Source organism: Aspergillus novofumigatus (assembly GCF_002847465.1).
Source record: "Aspergillus novofumigatus IBT 16806 chromosome Unknown P174scaffold_8, whole genome shotgun sequence".
In the NCBI taxonomy this organism is placed as follows: Eukaryota; Fungi; Ascomycota; class Eurotiomycetes; order Eurotiales; family Aspergillaceae; genus Aspergillus; species Aspergillus novofumigatus.
The window spans coordinates 558,601-575,562 of record NW_020194281.1 but is presented as its reverse complement, the minus strand read 5'-3'; the positions used below and the strand labels follow the sequence as shown (position 1 = coordinate 575,562).

General features: G+C 47.7%; 7 protein-coding genes across 7 annotated transcripts; 2 read left to right on the top strand and 5 right to left on the bottom strand.

Annotated features, from left to right (window-relative positions):
* Window positions 1-640: 640 nt before the first annotated feature.
* P174DRAFT_377321 (arabinan endo-1,5-alpha-L-arabinosidase) lies at window positions 641-1,913 on the bottom strand (the record flags this gene model as incomplete). Its single annotated transcript, XM_024822742.1, has 4 exons — window positions 641-776; window positions 848-933; window positions 985-1,461; window positions 1,647-1,913. The coding sequence occupies 4 exons, from the start codon at window positions 1,911-1,913 to the stop codon at window positions 641-643; spliced, it is 966 nt and encodes a 321-aa protein (XP_024678709.1).
* Window positions 1,914-4,694: 2,781 nt separating this feature from the next.
* On the top strand, window positions 4,695-9,216 carry P174DRAFT_496452 (ABC transporter ATP-binding protein; the record flags this gene model as incomplete). Its single annotated transcript, XM_024830885.1, has 9 exons — window positions 4,695-5,297; window positions 5,320-5,513; window positions 5,534-5,668; window positions 5,769-6,251; window positions 6,279-6,328; window positions 6,358-6,407; window positions 6,509-6,988; window positions 7,022-7,938; window positions 8,001-9,216. 9 exons carry the CDS (start codon window positions 4,695-4,697, stop codon window positions 8,926-8,928), a joined length of 3,840 nt encoding a protein of 1,279 aa, XP_024678708.1. The 3' UTR covers window positions 8,929-9,216.
* A 1,178-nt stretch (window positions 9,217-10,394) lies between these two features.
* P174DRAFT_332766 (uncharacterized protein) lies at window positions 10,395-10,574 on the bottom strand (the record flags this gene model as incomplete). Its single annotated transcript, XM_024821672.1, has 1 exon — window positions 10,395-10,574. A coding segment is annotated over one exon (180 nt), but the record flags the coding sequence as incomplete, so codon positions are not given.
* Window positions 10,575-10,750: 176 nt separating this feature from the next.
* P174DRAFT_377632 (uncharacterized protein) lies at window positions 10,751-11,096 on the bottom strand (the record flags this gene model as incomplete). Its single annotated transcript, XM_024822764.1, has 2 exons — window positions 10,751-10,862; window positions 10,933-11,096. 2 exons carry the CDS (start codon window positions 11,094-11,096, stop codon window positions 10,751-10,753), a joined length of 276 nt encoding a protein of 91 aa, XP_024678706.1.
* A 1,082-nt stretch (window positions 11,097-12,178) lies between these two features.
* P174DRAFT_377631 (putative transporter) lies at window positions 12,179-13,936 on the bottom strand (the record flags this gene model as incomplete). Its single annotated transcript, XM_024822763.1, has 6 exons — window positions 12,179-12,480; window positions 12,579-12,826; window positions 12,877-13,110; window positions 13,186-13,695; window positions 13,747-13,764; window positions 13,860-13,936. The coding sequence occupies 6 exons, from the start codon at window positions 13,934-13,936 to the stop codon at window positions 12,179-12,181; spliced, it is 1,389 nt and encodes a 462-aa protein (XP_024678705.1).
* A 1,209-nt stretch (window positions 13,937-15,145) lies between these two features.
* P174DRAFT_496438 (uncharacterized protein) lies at window positions 15,146-16,436 on the bottom strand. The gene has a single exon (XM_024830884.1). The coding sequence runs from the start codon at window positions 16,002-16,004 to the stop codon at window positions 15,636-15,638; it is 369 nt and encodes a 122-aa protein (XP_024678704.1). The 5' UTR covers window positions 16,005-16,436; the 3' UTR covers window positions 15,146-15,635.
* On the top strand, window positions 16,033-16,875 carry P174DRAFT_445099 (uncharacterized protein). The gene has a single exon (XM_024828253.1). It carries the CDS (start codon window positions 16,240-16,242, stop codon window positions 16,399-16,401), a length of 162 nt encoding a protein of 53 aa, XP_024678703.1. The 5' UTR covers window positions 16,033-16,239; the 3' UTR covers window positions 16,402-16,875.
* Window positions 16,876-16,962: the final 87 nt, after the last annotated feature.

The following is a 16,962-nucleotide window of genomic DNA, read 5'->3' as shown; positions in this document are numbered from 1 at the left end:
TTGGCTCAACGTGGTTAAAGAAGAGAGCGTTTGGACGGCACGTAAGCCAATATGACTTGGGCTGAGCTTGCATTGATAAAGAGGCTAGTTACAGAGAGGTAAGATCCCTTATCTCCATGAAGCACAATGAAACACCTCGCGTCACACCAGTCCCATAGCCCCATCATTGCTGAGCTAATACTACGGCGTTCCATCAGTCAAGAGCCATAATGATCCTAAAACCGACTTAACAGCAAATTGCCAAAGAATAATCTTAGCTGAGGTTAGATTCTGCGCCCGGCAGCCGGACGATGAGTAAAATCAACAACAAAGTCCATGAGTCTGTCACTAGGAATGCATGCCATCTTCGCTTTAATTGCTGCACAAAGGTCCAAATCGGAGATTTAAGAAAAGGATGAATGGATAGATCAATCTAAAGATACTAACGCAGATATCCGCTAGCTTATGTGCGGAAGACGTGACACTTCCACCGTGCAGAGTAATCCAAAATGTGAGCAGCAAATATTGAGAAATAATTGTATCAGAGCTGTAGGTCCTTGGCTTTTTATGGTGGAGGGTGAATTTGCTAAGTTTATACCTGCAGCTGGTGGAGTAGCATAGTTATGTTTTAGGGTAAGCTTACATAGACCTCTATGCCTACTCACACAACAGGCCATCCGCTGGAGAAGTCAATAACATTCCATCCAAAGAGCTTTTGGCCGTCAGCATAGCCGATCCTGGTGTCCACATAGTGGTAATACAGAACAGGTCCAAGAGCAGGGTCAGTAAAGACGCCCCTGAGAATGATCAGCATTTATTGCACATTTATCAGGCCGATAGGGAGAGGGCTTATTTAGGGAAGACATACTGTCCACCAGGTCCGTAGACAGTTCCATGGCTTTCAAGCACAACTGTGCCGCCTCCATTCGTGCAAGCAACACCGTTCTTGTCAAGCTAGATTCCAATCAGCTTTTGCAACTTTTGAGATATCCTGTGTCGGCTTACGAAATTCCCTGTCACTGAGGTCGAACGACAGACTTTGATTTTATACTCTTGCCCTGAGGCTGGCTTGGACTTGTCATAGCCACAGCAGATGCCTGCAGAGTAAAAGAGATAATAATAACCATCATGCTTGTACATGAATGATCCTTCAACGGCATGGGTCCCTGAAGGATTATAGGCAATGTTGTGGGCTGAGGATGAAACAGCAGTTGCGGCTGAGTTCATTGGTGCCTGGTAAATATCATGCCAGAAGGAACCAAAGTTCATGTAATATTTTCCTCCGTCATTGAAGAGGTTGCCGTCAATCGCATTGTACGGCTTAGAGGAGCTAGACCGGATACCAATAGAGCCACGGTCGGTCCATGAATTCAGATCCATACTGCTAGATGTCGCAAGCCCAATAGCTGAGTCCTGCGAACCAAAAGTCGAGACCGAATAGTAGACATGGTAGATGCCATTGACGACGGAGACATCTGGAGCCTAGATAGCTTAAGTCAAACCTTGAATCCCGGAGGAAGTATACCAACTGATTGTCTGCGGTGAGGAGAACACTTGTCACCAAGAAAAGCTGCAGGATGGGATAGAGAGAACATGAAAAGAATATCAAAGTGCGCTCGTGAGGTTGGAGAAAAGCGGATACGCTAATAATTGCAGACAGGACTTACCCAAGGATCGTAATTCCCAGCCAGGTCGATTGACGACCCCCTTGGCAAAACGGACCCTAGTACCGTCCATGGACCATTAATAGAAGTTGCAGATGCATAAGAGATCTTGTTTCCGGTTGAAAAGCGGAAGTATTTTCCATCAGATTCTCTGCGAATAACGCTAGGATCATGGACATTGCAAGCTCCAGAACATGTTCCGGGGTTCGCATAGCCATGGGCTAGAGTTACCAGGCAAGATGCAATTGCCACAAAGGTTGACGAACGCATATTTGCAAGGAATAGTGTGATGTCGATGATATAGACAGATCGTGGTGCAGCAAGGGATACAATGGGGTGGATGACAACACTATATATATATGCTTCGTCTTATCTAGTTACAACTAAGGCTCCATCGCGCCTGCTAGGCAAAAGGTGTAATTCTCCGTTCTCAATACCGGGAGAAGCATACCCATATTGGTCTTAATAAGGCAGTCACGGATTGTCTCACATAAGTGGACGAAGTGAGTCGATAACTGGTTTCACCGTCGCCCGGTTCCGTGCTAGAAAAGGAGAAACAGCTCGTTGGGCATTCTCGTATCCACGGAACAAGTCCGCCACTGCCTTCAGTTACCACATTTTTCATCTATGCTCTAAGAACGCAGCGTTTTTCTTCCCAGCTTAGCGCTCTCCAGCATGACTTTGAAGGAGTGAATTGCCAGGGGATCACGCCGGAGACACGGAGACCCATCTACAGTGCCTTAATATCTAGACTTTCACTTACTGTCCTTGTCAAAATGTGGAGAATTCTGCTCTTTGATCAGTGGAGCTCTCAGCGAAATATACCCAGTGGTGGAAAAGAAAAGAAGGGACAATATTCTTGTGACAAAGCTAAGATAAATAGCCAGAATAGGCAGGTGGTATCAGGGATCACTAGCACACCTTAATAGAGAAGCGTACAGTAGACAGAGAGGTTATTAGGGTTTGCAGCAGTTAAGTAACCAGCTTAGAGCTCAGCCAAGGTGTTTATATTGATGGTGACAGCATCAGATCTAAAGAAACTATGCATATGGCTCTTATACTAGCCAGGAAGAACAATGGGATCAATATTCTTCATCATAAGCTACTCAGCAACAACCACAGTGTAGGCATGCGCAAGCCTAGCCACGACTACCAGGGCAATAAAACGCATGATGAAAGTATGTAGAGTTGATCAACGACTAAAAGTGAACGAACCAATAAAGAGTGACTATTGGGTATACAGTAAGAAAATTCAGAAAAAGAATGACTGGAAAGTGACTAAGAAACAGGGCAAGTATGGCAAAATCACAGGCTTATATCCTATTTTGCATAATGTTCACTGCAGTATGCCAGTAGTAGAGCGTCAAATTGACTGCCCTCAACAATATAGCCAGTCTCGTCAATAGCCCCAACGCGTGCCAAGCAAACCATCAGCTCTATGTCTCAAAGAATCCAATGAAAGCTGAGACGTCCTTGTAACTAAGGCAAAAGGATTGGTCATCTTTCCGCTCTAAGTTAGTTAAGTTTTGACCAGTTATTTTTCTCTTTCTGGCGCGGTGAAACAAATCCGTACGTACCTTAAAATCAAAGCTCACCAATGGAAAATTGGTTCCTTTGTGCCGTGGAACTCAAGGGACCTAGACCTAGAGAATCAATCAAGGAGCTTTCGAATGGGCTGGACCTGGGGCCGGCCTCCCCACCGGGTGAACAAGAATTACTTGTCCTTATTCGGAAAATTTCCCGTATTCGTACTAACAATCATTGTTAATTACTAGTCAGCCCCTGCTCCACAGTAGCTCGCAGATCTACCAAAGTGCAGAAAAGGCAAACTTTATACCTCATGACTACATCTCCTGCCAGTGGTTTCGAATTGCACTGGTGACCTCCTAGGACTGGGCTAATATTAAACTCATTATTACTCAGGTAATGGATTTCTCCCTCATCTGTATCACTCATTATTAGATATAGATGATCTACCTTTTATAAGACTCTTAGTTCACTACTTGGGAACTCCTTGTTGTTAAGTTGTTGGGGGCTGGCAACTAGGTTAGGTTAATCAAGCTGTATTCAGACAGGCTGTCAGAGTAATAGATCTGCACTTCATAATTCCTATTTATTATGATGATTGGGGCGGGCGACGACGAGATGGCCCGGAGCCTTGCACCAGGCTTTCCAGTTCAGGCCTTTTTCCCGCGCGCAAGGAGAACAGATGAAGACCTACCTGAGAAATTCAAAGGTACGTCTCCAGTGGTCGACGACACTCCCACGAAACAAACAGTCTCTAGGCACGACACTAGAAATTTCGCGGTTATCCCCTTGTATGGCGAGAGATTGTCCAACCCCGACCCACAGGATTCTCCGTGACAATTGAAAAGTTCACGCCAAAGCTAACACCATCAGAAAATCCAACGCCATGCAGCGCTTCATTCCACCAGTTATAGGACGGTAGGCCCAGACGGGAGGACCCTGCGCTTGCTTCAATGAGACTGCCCAGTTTCGCAGAGATGTTCATGCTATCCACCAAGGCGGTAGCGCGACCAGAAGGTGATATCTGTGGATTGCATATGTTGTTTGTCGTTAGGAGGAGAGGTCCGCGGTCACAGTCGGGAAAGCGCATGCCATAACTGCCTCGAATGTGCACGGATAGCCCCAGGGCCAGTGGAGCGCACACAATCACTTTGGAAGAGAAGAGTTAGGCCTTCGATGAGAATGCAAGCCTGAAACGACGATTGAGACATCATCGGAGAATAGAGCACGGCTATGAACTTTATAGTGCTGACTAATCTAACAACATCCTTGCAATACAGCAATCTTAACACGGGCTACTGTACCCATATCCTGTCGCTCCCCAGTGATCCCAAACAGAGAAAACGCGTCGGCAGGGGTACCTACCCAGGGACACTCAGGGGCGTAAACAAAACGCTAGCATTCAGAATCAGCCTCGCCTCAACGATCCTCTAGCTTCATCCTCAGTTCCTCACTCCATTCCTGGACTTGACCACCATAACTGACAGCCACTGCCAGCTTGGAGGATTGCTGGACTACCTGACCATGCCGAGCCGTGACTTTAGTGACCGGCAAGCGTCTGTCCAGGCAGGCCAAGAGGCCGCGGTGCCTGCCAACCCTCCCTTGAACCCAGTCGCCTCAGCGCCGGCTGATGCAGACAGAAATGACGAAGATGGTGATCCGTTCAAGCATCTACCTGAGCACGAGAGGGTCATCCTCAAGAGACAGCTGGATCTGCCCGCCAGCAAGGTCAATTACATAAAGCTGTATCGTTATGCGACACGAAATGACAAGGTCATCCTGGTCATCGCCTCGCTCGCAGCAATCATCGGTGGTGCATTAATGCCTCTGATGACCGTCCTGTTTGGAGGTCTTGCAGGCAAGTTCCGTAGCTTCATACTGGGCGACATATCCGACAGCCAATTCACTAGCGAGCTTGCAAGCTTCTCTCTGTACTTCCTCTACCTCGCTATTGGCGAGTTTGTGATGGTGTACTTGGCCACAGTCGGTTTCGTGCACACTGGTCAACACATCGCAGCCAAAATCAGACAGCAGTTCTTGGCCGCCATTCTGAGGCAGAATATTGCTTTTTTCGACGAGCTCAGCGCGGGTGAGATCACCACACGCATGACGGCAGACACCAATATTGTCCAGGAAAGGTATCTCAGAGAAAGCGGGATTGACCTTGACAGCCGTCGCCACCTTTGTGGCCGCGTTCGTGATTGGTATTGTTAGATACTGGAAGCTCACGCTGATTCTGTGTTCCACTGTCGCTGCCATTGTTGTTACGTTGGGCGCCGTAGGCTCGTTCGTCGCCAAGCTCAGCAAGACATACCTCGGCCATTTTGCTCAAGAAGGAAAACGGTTGCGGAAGAGGCCATCAGCTCGATCCGAAATGCGGCTGCGTTCAATACCCAAGAGAAGCTGGCTCGACGATACGATGTGTATCTCGTCGAAGCAGAGAAGTCCGGATTCAAGCTCAAGTCCACCACCAGCTCAATGATTGGTTTCCTCTATCTGTAAGTACAGCGAGTGGCACAACATCTTGCCAGCCCAAATGGCCGTCTCTTGAAATACCTCAAACAGCCCCAGTGTTCTGATCTTGCCTTTGATTTTTAGGTACATCTACCTCAGCTACGGACTCTCCTTCTGGATGGGCTCCCGCTTCCTGGTGGATGGGTCCGTTGGGTTGGCGCAAATCCTCACTATTCAAATGGCCATCATGATGGGGGCTTTTGCCCTCAGGAATATCACACCGAATATCCAGGCCATCACCACAGCGGTCGCCGCAGCCAAAAAGATCTACGCAACCATTGATCGTGTCTCCCCTCTCGACCCTTTATCGACCGAGGGGCAGAAGCTGGAGGAGCTGCAAGGAAATGTGGAACTCAAGAATATCAGACACATATACCCTTCCCTCCCCGAAGTTGTTGTGATGGATGATGTGAGCTTACTGATCCCCGCGGGCAAGACTACTGCACTTGTTGGGGCTTCAGGCTCTGGGAGAAGCACTATAATCGGGCTGATTGAGCGTTTCTACGATCCTGTCGGTGGAAGCGTACACATCGACGGCCATGATATCAAAGACCTGAACCTACGCTGGTTGCGACAATAAATTTCTCTGGTGAGCCAGCAGCCTACCTTATTCGCTACTACGATCTTTGGCAATATCAAGCACGGTTTGATCGGAACAGCGCACGAGCATGAGTCCGAAAGGCAATTTGGGAGCTGGTCGAACGTGCTGCTCGAATGGCAAACGTAAGTACAAGGCAAAGGGGATGATGTCCTGTTTTGGACACACCCTATCTGCTCGTACCTATATACGACACGATGTTGTTCTGACTCCGTTGCTTTTTCAGGCCCACGAGTTCATCACCTCCCTTCCAGAGGGCTACGAAACCGACACTGGCGAGCGAGGGTTCCTTCTCTCAGGAGTTCAGAAACAACGCATTGCCATTGCTAGGGCCATGGTTAGCAATCCTAAGATCCTGCTGCTTGACGAAGCAACATCGGCACTCGACATGAAGAGCGAGAGAGTTGTGCAAGCTGCACTCGACAAAGCCGCCCAGGGACGAACTACCGTGGTCGTTGCTCACCGACTGTCTACTATCAAGAATGCGGACAGTATCGTGGTTATGTCGAACGGACGTATTGTTGAACAAGGCACCCACGATGACCTTCTCCAGAAGAAAGGGGCTTACTACAAATTGGCCGAGGCTCAGCGAATCGCGACGAAGCAAGAGTCTAGAAACCAAGATGAAGATCCCATACTGCCTGAAACCGGTTATGATTTACGGCGACCCAAACTCAAGGAGAATCGCTACCTCTCAGACAAAGAGGTTCAATGAGAAGACCATGATGACGACGTTCAGGTGGACAAGACACGATCGCACAGGACCCCATCGAGGACGGCACTTGCGAAGAAGGGACAAGAGGACATTGCCGACAACTATACCTTGTTCACGCTGATACAGTTTGTCGCTGGTTTGAACAAAAAGGAATGGAAATATATGGTCTTTGGACTTTTACTCTCGGCCGTCTGTGGTGGGGGTAAGCCAACACAAGCTGTCTTCTTCGCCAAGTGCATTACTGCCCTTTCGCTTCCTCTTTCAGAGAGCTATGAGATGCGGCGACAAGTCAATTTCTGGTCGCCCATGTATTTGATGCTCGCCTTTGTGCAGCTGCTCGCTCTCATCTCTCAGGGTATTGCGTTCTCTTACTGCGCCGAGCGACTTACCCATCGGGTCCGCGACCAAGCATTTCGATCTATCCTCCGGCAAGACATTGCCTTTTTCGACGAACGATCCTCGGGTGCTCTCACTTCTTTCCTGTCCACTGAGGCCTCCCACCTGGCCGGGCTGTCTGGGATTACTCTTATGACGATTCTCTTGCCGGTCACCACTTTAGTGGCCGCCTGCGGAATTGGTCTGGCCGTCGGATGGAAGCTTACTCTGGTGTGCATGTCCAACATCCCCCTCCTTCTCGCTTGTGGCTACTTCCGTTTGGCCATGCTGGTCCGACTCGAGAAGGAGAAGAAAAAAGCCTACCAGAAGTCGGCAAGCTATGCCTGCGAGGCCACTTCAGCCATCCGGACCGTGGCTTCCTTGACCCGCGAGGCGGACGTTTGCAATCACTACCACGAACAGCTCCTCTCGCAAGGCCGCAGGTTAGTGTGGTCGGTTCTCAAGTCGTCCGTTCTTTACGCGGCATCTCAATCACTTCAATTTCTTTGCATGGCTCTCGGCTTTTGGTATGGAGGTATCTTGTTCGGCAGACACGAATATTCCATGTGGGTAGATGAACAATGCCCCGGAACAGACGCTGTATTAGTTCTAACCCCTTATGTTTCAGGCTCCAATTCTTCCTCTGTTTCAGCGCAGTCATTTTCGGCGCGCAGTCTGCAGGGACCATCTTCAGCTTTGCACCGGATATTGCCAAAGCCAGGCACGCTGTTGCTAGTCTCAAGGCTCTCTTCGACCGGACGCCAGATATCGATAGCTGGAGCCATGATGGCGAGGTGGTACGGATTATAGAAGGCCATGTTGAGTTCAGAAACGTGCACTTCAGGTACCCGACGAGACCAAACCAGCTCGTTGTGCGAGGTCTCAATCTGCACGTCAAGCCCGGGCAGTACGTTGCGTTGGTCGGACCTAGTGGGTGTGGCAAGTCTACTGCAATTGCCCTCCTGGAGAGATTCTATGATCCAGTCCTCGGCGGTATCTATGTCGACGGCAAGGAAATCTCGTCATTCAACATCAACAGTTACCGCTCCCATCTCGCACTTGTCAGCCAGGAGCCAACGCTCTACCAAGGGAGCATCCGTGAGAATATTATGCTGGGTACAGACCGAGAGGACGTTTCAGAGGACGAGATGGTGCTCTGCTGCAAGAATGCAAACATCTACGATTTCATCATCAGTCTGCCAAACGGTTTCGATACCCCCGTTGGTAGTAAGGGCAGCATGCTGTCCGGTGGCCAGAAGCAACGTCTTGCAATAGCTAGAGCATTGCTCCGCAACCCCAGAATTCTTTTGCTCGATGAGGCCACGTCCGCTCTCGATTCAGAGTCTGAAAAGCTCGTGCAAGCTGCTCTGGATACCGCAGCTCAAGGCCGCACGACGATCGCCGTGGCGCATCGTCTCAGTACAGTGCAAAAGGCAGACATGATCTATGTCTTCAACCAAGGCCGCATCATCGAGTTTGGGACTCATTCTGAGCTGATGCAGAAGCGGTCAGCATACTTTGAGCTTGTCAGCTTGCAGAATTTGGGCGGAATGTGAATGAATGTCTACCTGGGGATCTTGAAGCTTTGGCAGTGCCGAGAAAACGTCCGGCCGGATAGTGACTATCAAACTGATGCTTTTTCCTTTTCTTTGTCTTTTTCTGGTGCCTGATGGCTATGGTCGTCCTTTATGTATCTCCATTTTACTAGTACTGCCGCGCTGATTGTAGACAGTGGAGGAAGCGGTGGTTCAGACAACACCATGGTCTCTAGCACTCATGGAAAGTTATTCTTATAATATATAACAAGGTCTACGAGGGCGGGCCATCCTGGGCAAATGGCTACCAATAGCTACCGACTATAAAAGATAGCATAGCTTTAGCTATAGCTATTCTTTAGTATAGTCTAAAAGTCTTAAGCTCAGTCTCTAATAACTATATAGTTATTTATCTTATAATTCTTATTATCTTTTAGCTATATCTAGGTTCCCTCCTGCATAAGTTATATACATAAACCTAAGCTTATCTTTCCTATAAATATAGCCATGACTTATATATGAGTCCAACAGAGGATGAGATTGTATAGTGTGATTACTGTGATAATGAGTGCTAAAAGCAGAGCCTTACATGCACTGTTACAGAGACAGCGGGGTAGGGAAACAAAGAATAAATTCTGCCAGCTTTATGTGACTCTGAAGACTAAGTATACTGTTTTGGCCACTGTGGGGGTCGATAGCGGAGCAGATTTTGAGATCCTGTGAAGGGACAAGCCAGCTCTTTTAATGTAAAGTGACACAGTGGAAATTTTAAATGCGAAGCAGTGATTAGAATCTTGAGGTCCCTTCTCGAACCCAAAAGGTTCCAATGATGATCCCCCTTGGAATCATTAGCCTAGAACATGCTTATATACCACCAACCCCCTAGGCCCCTGCCCCATGACATTAAGTTTAAGACTTAAGAGCTATTTATATTAATAATCTAAACATACAGATAATAATCCTTCTATCAGTAATATGACCTGGTAGCACCCTAGAAATATAGCATCCTAAAAATAAAATAGTATATCGTCCTGGTGGCTGGAGATTACATGCTAGGGATGATTTAAAGTTATAAATACTACTTCAGCGTGCCAACTAGCCTTGTGTGGGTTAGCGGTTTGGTTAATGCTTAGCTAGGCGATCATTAGTGATCATTGAGTAGTATAGCCTTGAGCAAAGTTATCCAGGGTTCTTGGGCTTCGCCCATTAACATGATCATATGCAGCCCAGTATCAGACAGTACAACCTGGCTAGATTGTACGAAGCAGACAAACAGGAAAACGCCAAGGGAGGAAAAGAAATAGACGTTGTTCACATGGTCAAATGCAGCTTATATCATTAGAAACACCAACCCAAGAAGCAAGAGCACTAAGTCCAAACACTGTCTTCTCAGGTAGTGGCATAATAAGCACTAATAACCAACACTCGTCAAACTAATTGGAAGCATTTCGCCGAGCTTGTCATGGAAACCTATGTTCTTCCGGTGTATCCGGCTGGCATCTCCAATGGGCTCTCTGCACAGCCTCAACACGATGCAATGCCTCGACAATGCGACAGATCGTAGGAAACCCATCAAGAAGCAGTCCGTATCTTTCCGCGGTCCATATCGCAGGCAAGAGACACACATCCGCGAGCGTGATATTTTCGCCATAACTATACGTTCCACTACTGTCCTTAACCACACGCTCGTACTTGGCCAAACCTTGTTCGATCCAAAACTTATCCCACTCACAATTCCCCGTGGCGGCCGCTGTCTCAGTTGCGGAACAAGGGAACTGCTCACAGATCCGGCGACACACTCGGGCGGTGGTCAAGGGATGGATGTCTGACGCGATGATATTCATCAAGCAGCGAACTGTTGCTCGTCCCTGTAGGTCCGTTTCTGGCGGGAGGAGACCTTTTCGGGTTTGTGATGGCGGATATCTCTCTTCCAGATACTCCAACGCGGCGAGTGACTGCCATATTACAGTGGACTTGCTGGCTTTCTGGTTTGAGGAAGGCTGCTGATCTTCTTGCACGACCAACGTTGGGACTAAGCCGGACGGGTTTATTTCTTTGTAGGCAGCCGCGTTTGGTTCGTCGACTGGCATATACACATATTTGATGTCCTTGAGCTGAAGCGCAAGACGCAGGCGTGCAGAGCAGTCCGAGTACCATTTGGCATAGAGAATCACTTGAGGAGAGGACATTTTCAGTCTGAAGGGAGAGATGAGGTGAGAACGAGGTTGGATTTCCCCTGGACGCTGACTCTCGTATTTGTGGGGGTCCAATCTGCCTTTGCAGTTTTAGTCTCATTCGGACCATAACGATGTCATTTCTCCCTGGAAGTGTCGTATCATGCTGGGTTCTCTATCGTATCGCAAATAAGGCGTATTTTCGGGGAGGATAGTGTCGGTGTCATATTGGGCTCAACCACTCTAAGATAGTGGAATCATATGCTTCTACTCCGTACACTTTCCAGCACCACTCGATTGGAATGGCCGCTCGGTTGTGCATTACATTATGTCAGCATGATTAGTCATCGCCTGGAAGCCAATCGTCAGCCCGATGAGAGGGTCTAAATTCCTTTGGTTTTAATACTTGAAGGCGTCATGTATGCCTACATAGGAAGCCAGAAAGGGGGAATAGAGCTAGTTCGATCTATCTATAGAGAAGGCGAGAGAGAAAAGCCGCGAGGCCTAAATAGGCCGGAGAAGCAGGAAAAGAGCAAACAGCGGCCGCTGGTCCTGCAAAGACCGACGGAAACAGGAGGGAATCTCCGCCAATACTACATAACGGATATTGGTATCTCACGTGGAAATTAACATTGAGAAAGGGAAGAACAAAAACTCAAAATGCGTGTTCCCGCAGTTTTGTCTCCGTGAAATCCCACAGTTTCTCTGCCATCTTTGGATCGTTGACCATTGGGTTCCCGTTGAATTCTACTCCGACTGGATAGTAGAAGGCAGCTTGTTTGACATCTTCATTTGGACCGGTGGCGGCCCAGAGCTGATTAAGCGCTCCATCCTTGACAGGGATCACGAAGAATCGGTTCGGGTAAATATAAAAGGAATCAGAATCTTGTAAGACTGTCTGGGGCTAGAGGAGATGTTGGTGCCGACATTGCTGCCCGGGTGGACGGCAACGGACTTGATTCTGGGGTATATCTTCGCAAGTTGCTTTGTGAAGTAGACATTAGCGAGGTTAGATTGACCGTAACGGACCCATGGGCTTGTAGAGGCTGCGACCCTTGCTGTCTTTTAGGCACTGATCCGATCGTCCCAAGAGCGGCTTATTCTCTCTTCAATCCCACTTTTCCGACTGTTCGCAGACCCCAAGCACCAATACCGGTAGCAAGTAACATAAGTGCAAAACAGGTCCAAAACACGGCCTTATATCCCAACAAGAGTGCTTCGGGCGAACCCTTCTGTACATATGAGGACTCCTTTGTTACACTAGCAGATATGATCGCGAAAAGTGTAAGGCCAATGGATGTCCCAAACTGGGCAATGGTGTTGAAGACAGCGCCTGCAAGTCCTTGGGTCTCTGGGGAGAAGACGTCGGTGATGATTAAATTTGCAACGGTAAAGATAACTATTAGACATGAGCATTTATTAGCACACTTCGACGGAAATTGCCGTCTCAAACTATTTCCATTCTGCGTGGACTGGAAAAAGGTGCCAATTGCTTACCATCAGCAGAGAGAGGCCCCAATAGTACGGCCCAGAAGGCGCAATACCACCAAGACCAATGTGGGTCAATGACAGCCATAAGCAGAGGTGAACCAGCACTCAGAAAGGTAGTGAAGAGCACTAGATGGTCAGCACGGAGACGGTGAACAAGAAGACCAGTCGCCAGATTCAGAACTATTCCGACAATCACATTCGGTAAGAATCGGATGGATGCCTGAAAGGCAGATAGTTGTTGAACATTTTGGAAGCTGCGCCTAATTAGATCTGCTGAGACTTGAGATCAGACCGGAAGACATACAATAGACTCAGTATGGTTTCCGTTCCATTGAGAACTGCCCAGGAGAGCAAAACCATGAGGCAAATAGAAGTGAATGCACTGTTACGCCAGAGGGAATTAGGAATCAGGGCTGGTCTTCCCAGCTTCTCCTGTCGATTCATCCAAAAAAGAAAGGCCGGTAGTAGCGCTGTCGCGATACAGAGCAGCGCAATATTAGGTCCTTTTTTAATACTGGAGACGTCTTCCGTGATGACACTAGTCCAAAGCATTTCCCCTGGTCAGTTTGCGTTTAAGAGAGCAGTAACCACGTCAGTGGCGAGGTCGGCATACGCAAAAACGTAGGAGAGTATTCCTAGACCGGAACTGGACAAGGCAAGGCCTATCCAGTCAATCTCTTCCTTCAGCCTTCCCCACGACATCGTTTGATGCCGTGAGCTCTTCGGAAGCTTGAAATAATTAATGACCGCCAGAATCAACGCGACTCCAGTGCACAGATAGTAGCCGAATCTCCATCCCAGGGACGATGATTCGAGAATGCCGCCAAAGACAAGCCCAAAGGAAAACCCAAGAGGTTGGCCCAATCCTAAACACGCAAAACCAACGTTCCGTCGTGTCCCGGCCGGCATGGAATCCGTCAAGATGCTAAAGGCAGTTGGAAGGCACATCGAGGTGGCAACTCCCTGAAAAGCGCGGAATAGAATCAATTGGACACCGGTTTGAGCGAGGCCACACGCGAGGATAAAGACACAGAGTAAAACACATCCTGCCAGATTGATCATGCGGTTCCCAATTAAGTCTGCTAACGAGCCAGCAAGTAGGAGGCAGCACCCATTTGCAAGTCTATCGCAACGTTAGTATAATTGTGTGCTGCTTGAGGCGGAATCTGCTTACGAGTACACCGAGGTAGGCCTAAGAATTTGACGGATCTGATAAGCATAATGTAACCAAAGCGTAAACTTCCAATCGTACCCAATAGGATCGGTGAAAAGACCGCTCTCACTCACCATAAAAGTAAATTGTCCGGTAGGTGAAGATCATTCGCCATTCTGGGTAACCCGATAGTCAGCAGGCCAGTGCTCATGCTGCCGACAAATGTAATCCCAGCCAATGTACAGATAAGGATTGTGGCGGCCGCTCTGGAGAGACTGAGTGCCGAACTGGTACCTCCATGGCTCACAAGAGTCTGCATATTGGCATGACGAGGATGTCTCATATCAATGGATCCGTCCACCAAGGCATTATCTGTCTCGTTTTGCGCTGAAATGGCCGCCGAAGCAATCGCTTTGGTCATAGTATATCTAGATTGAGGGGTCGGCGCATTCAGCGAGGACTCCGTCCTGTTCGGAGTAGTCCGAGTCAAAGAGCCCGACATATAGTTACAAGGGCTTTGATTGAGCGATATGAAGATCCAAGTGGCACCAAGCGGGAGAAACGCCAGAAGCTAGACAAATGCACAGGTAGCCTGCCAGGAAATTCAACTGCTTATTTACATCTTATTTGTTTCATTTCTTCTAGGGAGTTTGTGCCTGCGGGGCAGCCATCAATTTCCAGATAATTGAGTTTTGTCAACGATAGGGCGCAAGGTGTGGGCCAATAAGCCAATTCCACCACCTGATTTCCCGCGGGCCGCAACTCCGAAAGTATGGAGATGTGCAAATATTTGAAGTTTGAAAGAGCGGTCATAGGATTGGGGGCAAGCTGCGGTGCAAAGTACCGTGCCGAAGGGTTCTTTCATGCTATACTGTCTTGCAGCATATGACAACATGCAGCGCTATACCGAAGTTATTAGCAGTAATCCGCGTAGAAATCACTTTTCAGGATCTCTATGCTCAGGTCTTCAACTCTTGTCGACCTGCTGAGATTGCAGATGAATTGAGATTACTAATTTAGATGCACACATCCCAAGCTCTCCTGAGTCAGTGTCACACCTCTCGCCAAGAGAATGGGAACTACTGAAAGGGCCGGTAGATGGTGATCTGGAAGTGGATACTGTTATACTTGTACCAACCCAGCCGCACGAGTGCAGGGCGGGTGTTACATGCAGGATCAAAGGAATCAGCAGTAAGAATTTGCTGTGAATAGCTTATCTTAGTCTATAATAAGCGCGATGAGCACCAGATATTGTAAGTAATACAGGTATTACAATAGAATACTATGAACCTACCTTATACTAATGCTACAAAGTAGAATGAACAGCTTCTATAAACATATGAATGCATGAGGAATATGAAGCCATGGTTGTTCTGCTTAGTGCCTTACTACTTAGTTGTACATGATCTGCCTATCACGGCTTCTTGGGCACCTCAGACTTAGCACCTAGACCGGTAATGACTGAAGGGCGTGATCTCAATGTATTCAGCCATGCATGGACATTGCGAAAGTCCTCTAAATCAATCGCATCACCCGCCACCCATGGAATGACATCAAACCAGGGGACAAATACAATATCCACATCGCTGTATTTATCATTAACCAGGTATTTGCGTTCTGCCAAGACCCAGTTTAACACCCCTGACACGCGCTGAATCTTATTGCTATATCATTTAATAGCAGTCTGGAGCTGCTCTTTATGATGGATTTTGAACCACGCAGCCTGGCTAAAATATGAACCTTGGCCTGATGCTTAGAAATGGAGCCACTGTATTGCATGGTAGGACTCCTGGGAGTTAGTTGGGGAAACTGATCTCGTTCTATTTATTGTACTTTGTCACAAGGTATTTAAAGATTGCCCCCAACTCCTAGAGAGTGGTTCTAGTGTTGGAATCTTTAATTGCAGGAACCTAGCCGTTAGGATTAATCTTCTTCCAGGCAGCTTGCTTCATCTCTGGAAATTCGAGTAGCTTGACCTTGTAGGGGACTTTGAGCTCTCCAGAACCATAACTACCTTTTTGGGGGTTTGGGCCAGCATGGTGGGCGTAGAAGACGATGGGTCTCATAGTCGCCATTGTAAGGAGAACCGATGGTAATTGGGAAGTAGTAGCTGATGGTGGAAGGATGGTCACGATCTTTCCCAGCTTGGGATGGTTAAATAGCATTATCTGGGTCCAGTTTCTCGCTTGATTCGGACCCCGACCCCTTGCGGCTGACTGAGCAAAAGTCCGAAGCTGACAAAAAAGAATCTTGAATGACTCGACCTCAGTCGAAACCATGGGACGATATAGGTCAATGGCATCCAGTGGAGTTTCCGCATGGGTTCGGATATCAGCGTTGAGTGCCGAGATTTGTCACTTCTCGCCCTCTTCGCTGACTATGTCATGGCCGATGTGGTGAGACTCTGAGCCATTTGAAGACATTCTTTTCACCATTCTTATGCATGGGATGTATATACTTCTAAAGATCGTCGTTCTCGTCCCGCAGACAACTTGGGAACTCCACAATTTAACCATGCCCGCAAACCACAAGGAGAAGAAAATGAGCAAGATGGCCGTGGAGGGGACAATTGCTGTTTTGCGGGAGTTGACCAGAGATAGAGAGATCCGAGGATCAAAAGTGACAGTATTTTTACGCTTACTAACAGACAATACCCTGAATACGATAAGGATTTAGTTTTCAGGACGACATATAAGTAATGGCGATATATCCGCTCTAGAAAAGCCTACAGATCTACGCAACTGTCGAGAAGGATCATGTCTTGATTGACCCTCGTCTTCGTGTATATTACATCAATCTGAGATTTCTTGTTTTTCCTTTCCTTTTCTTTTCTTTTTTTCTATTTTATTTTATTTTATTTTATTTTACATCTTCTAGATTTAAGATGTTGCGAACGAAGTTGGATGCGAATATTGACTCTTTAAATTTTAAGTTGGCTTTGATGAGGTTAAGAAAAATTATCGATGACCCTTAGGCCCCATAATTTCCATTTGTGTACTGGAGGATGTATCGATGGACACAGCGAAGACTACCTTAAACCTTATGCAACAGCATCATTTCTGATTGGGCTAAGCTAGCTCCAAGCCACAGCATCATTGTCAACGAATTCACCCCAATTGAAGCTAGGATCTAGGCTCGGGAACATGTGCGCCATAATCTCGGCATTCACTGGGAGCCCCGAGTCCGAGAATTACCTAATCCTTGGGTCATCAGTATCCATCATAGAGTTCATGATTG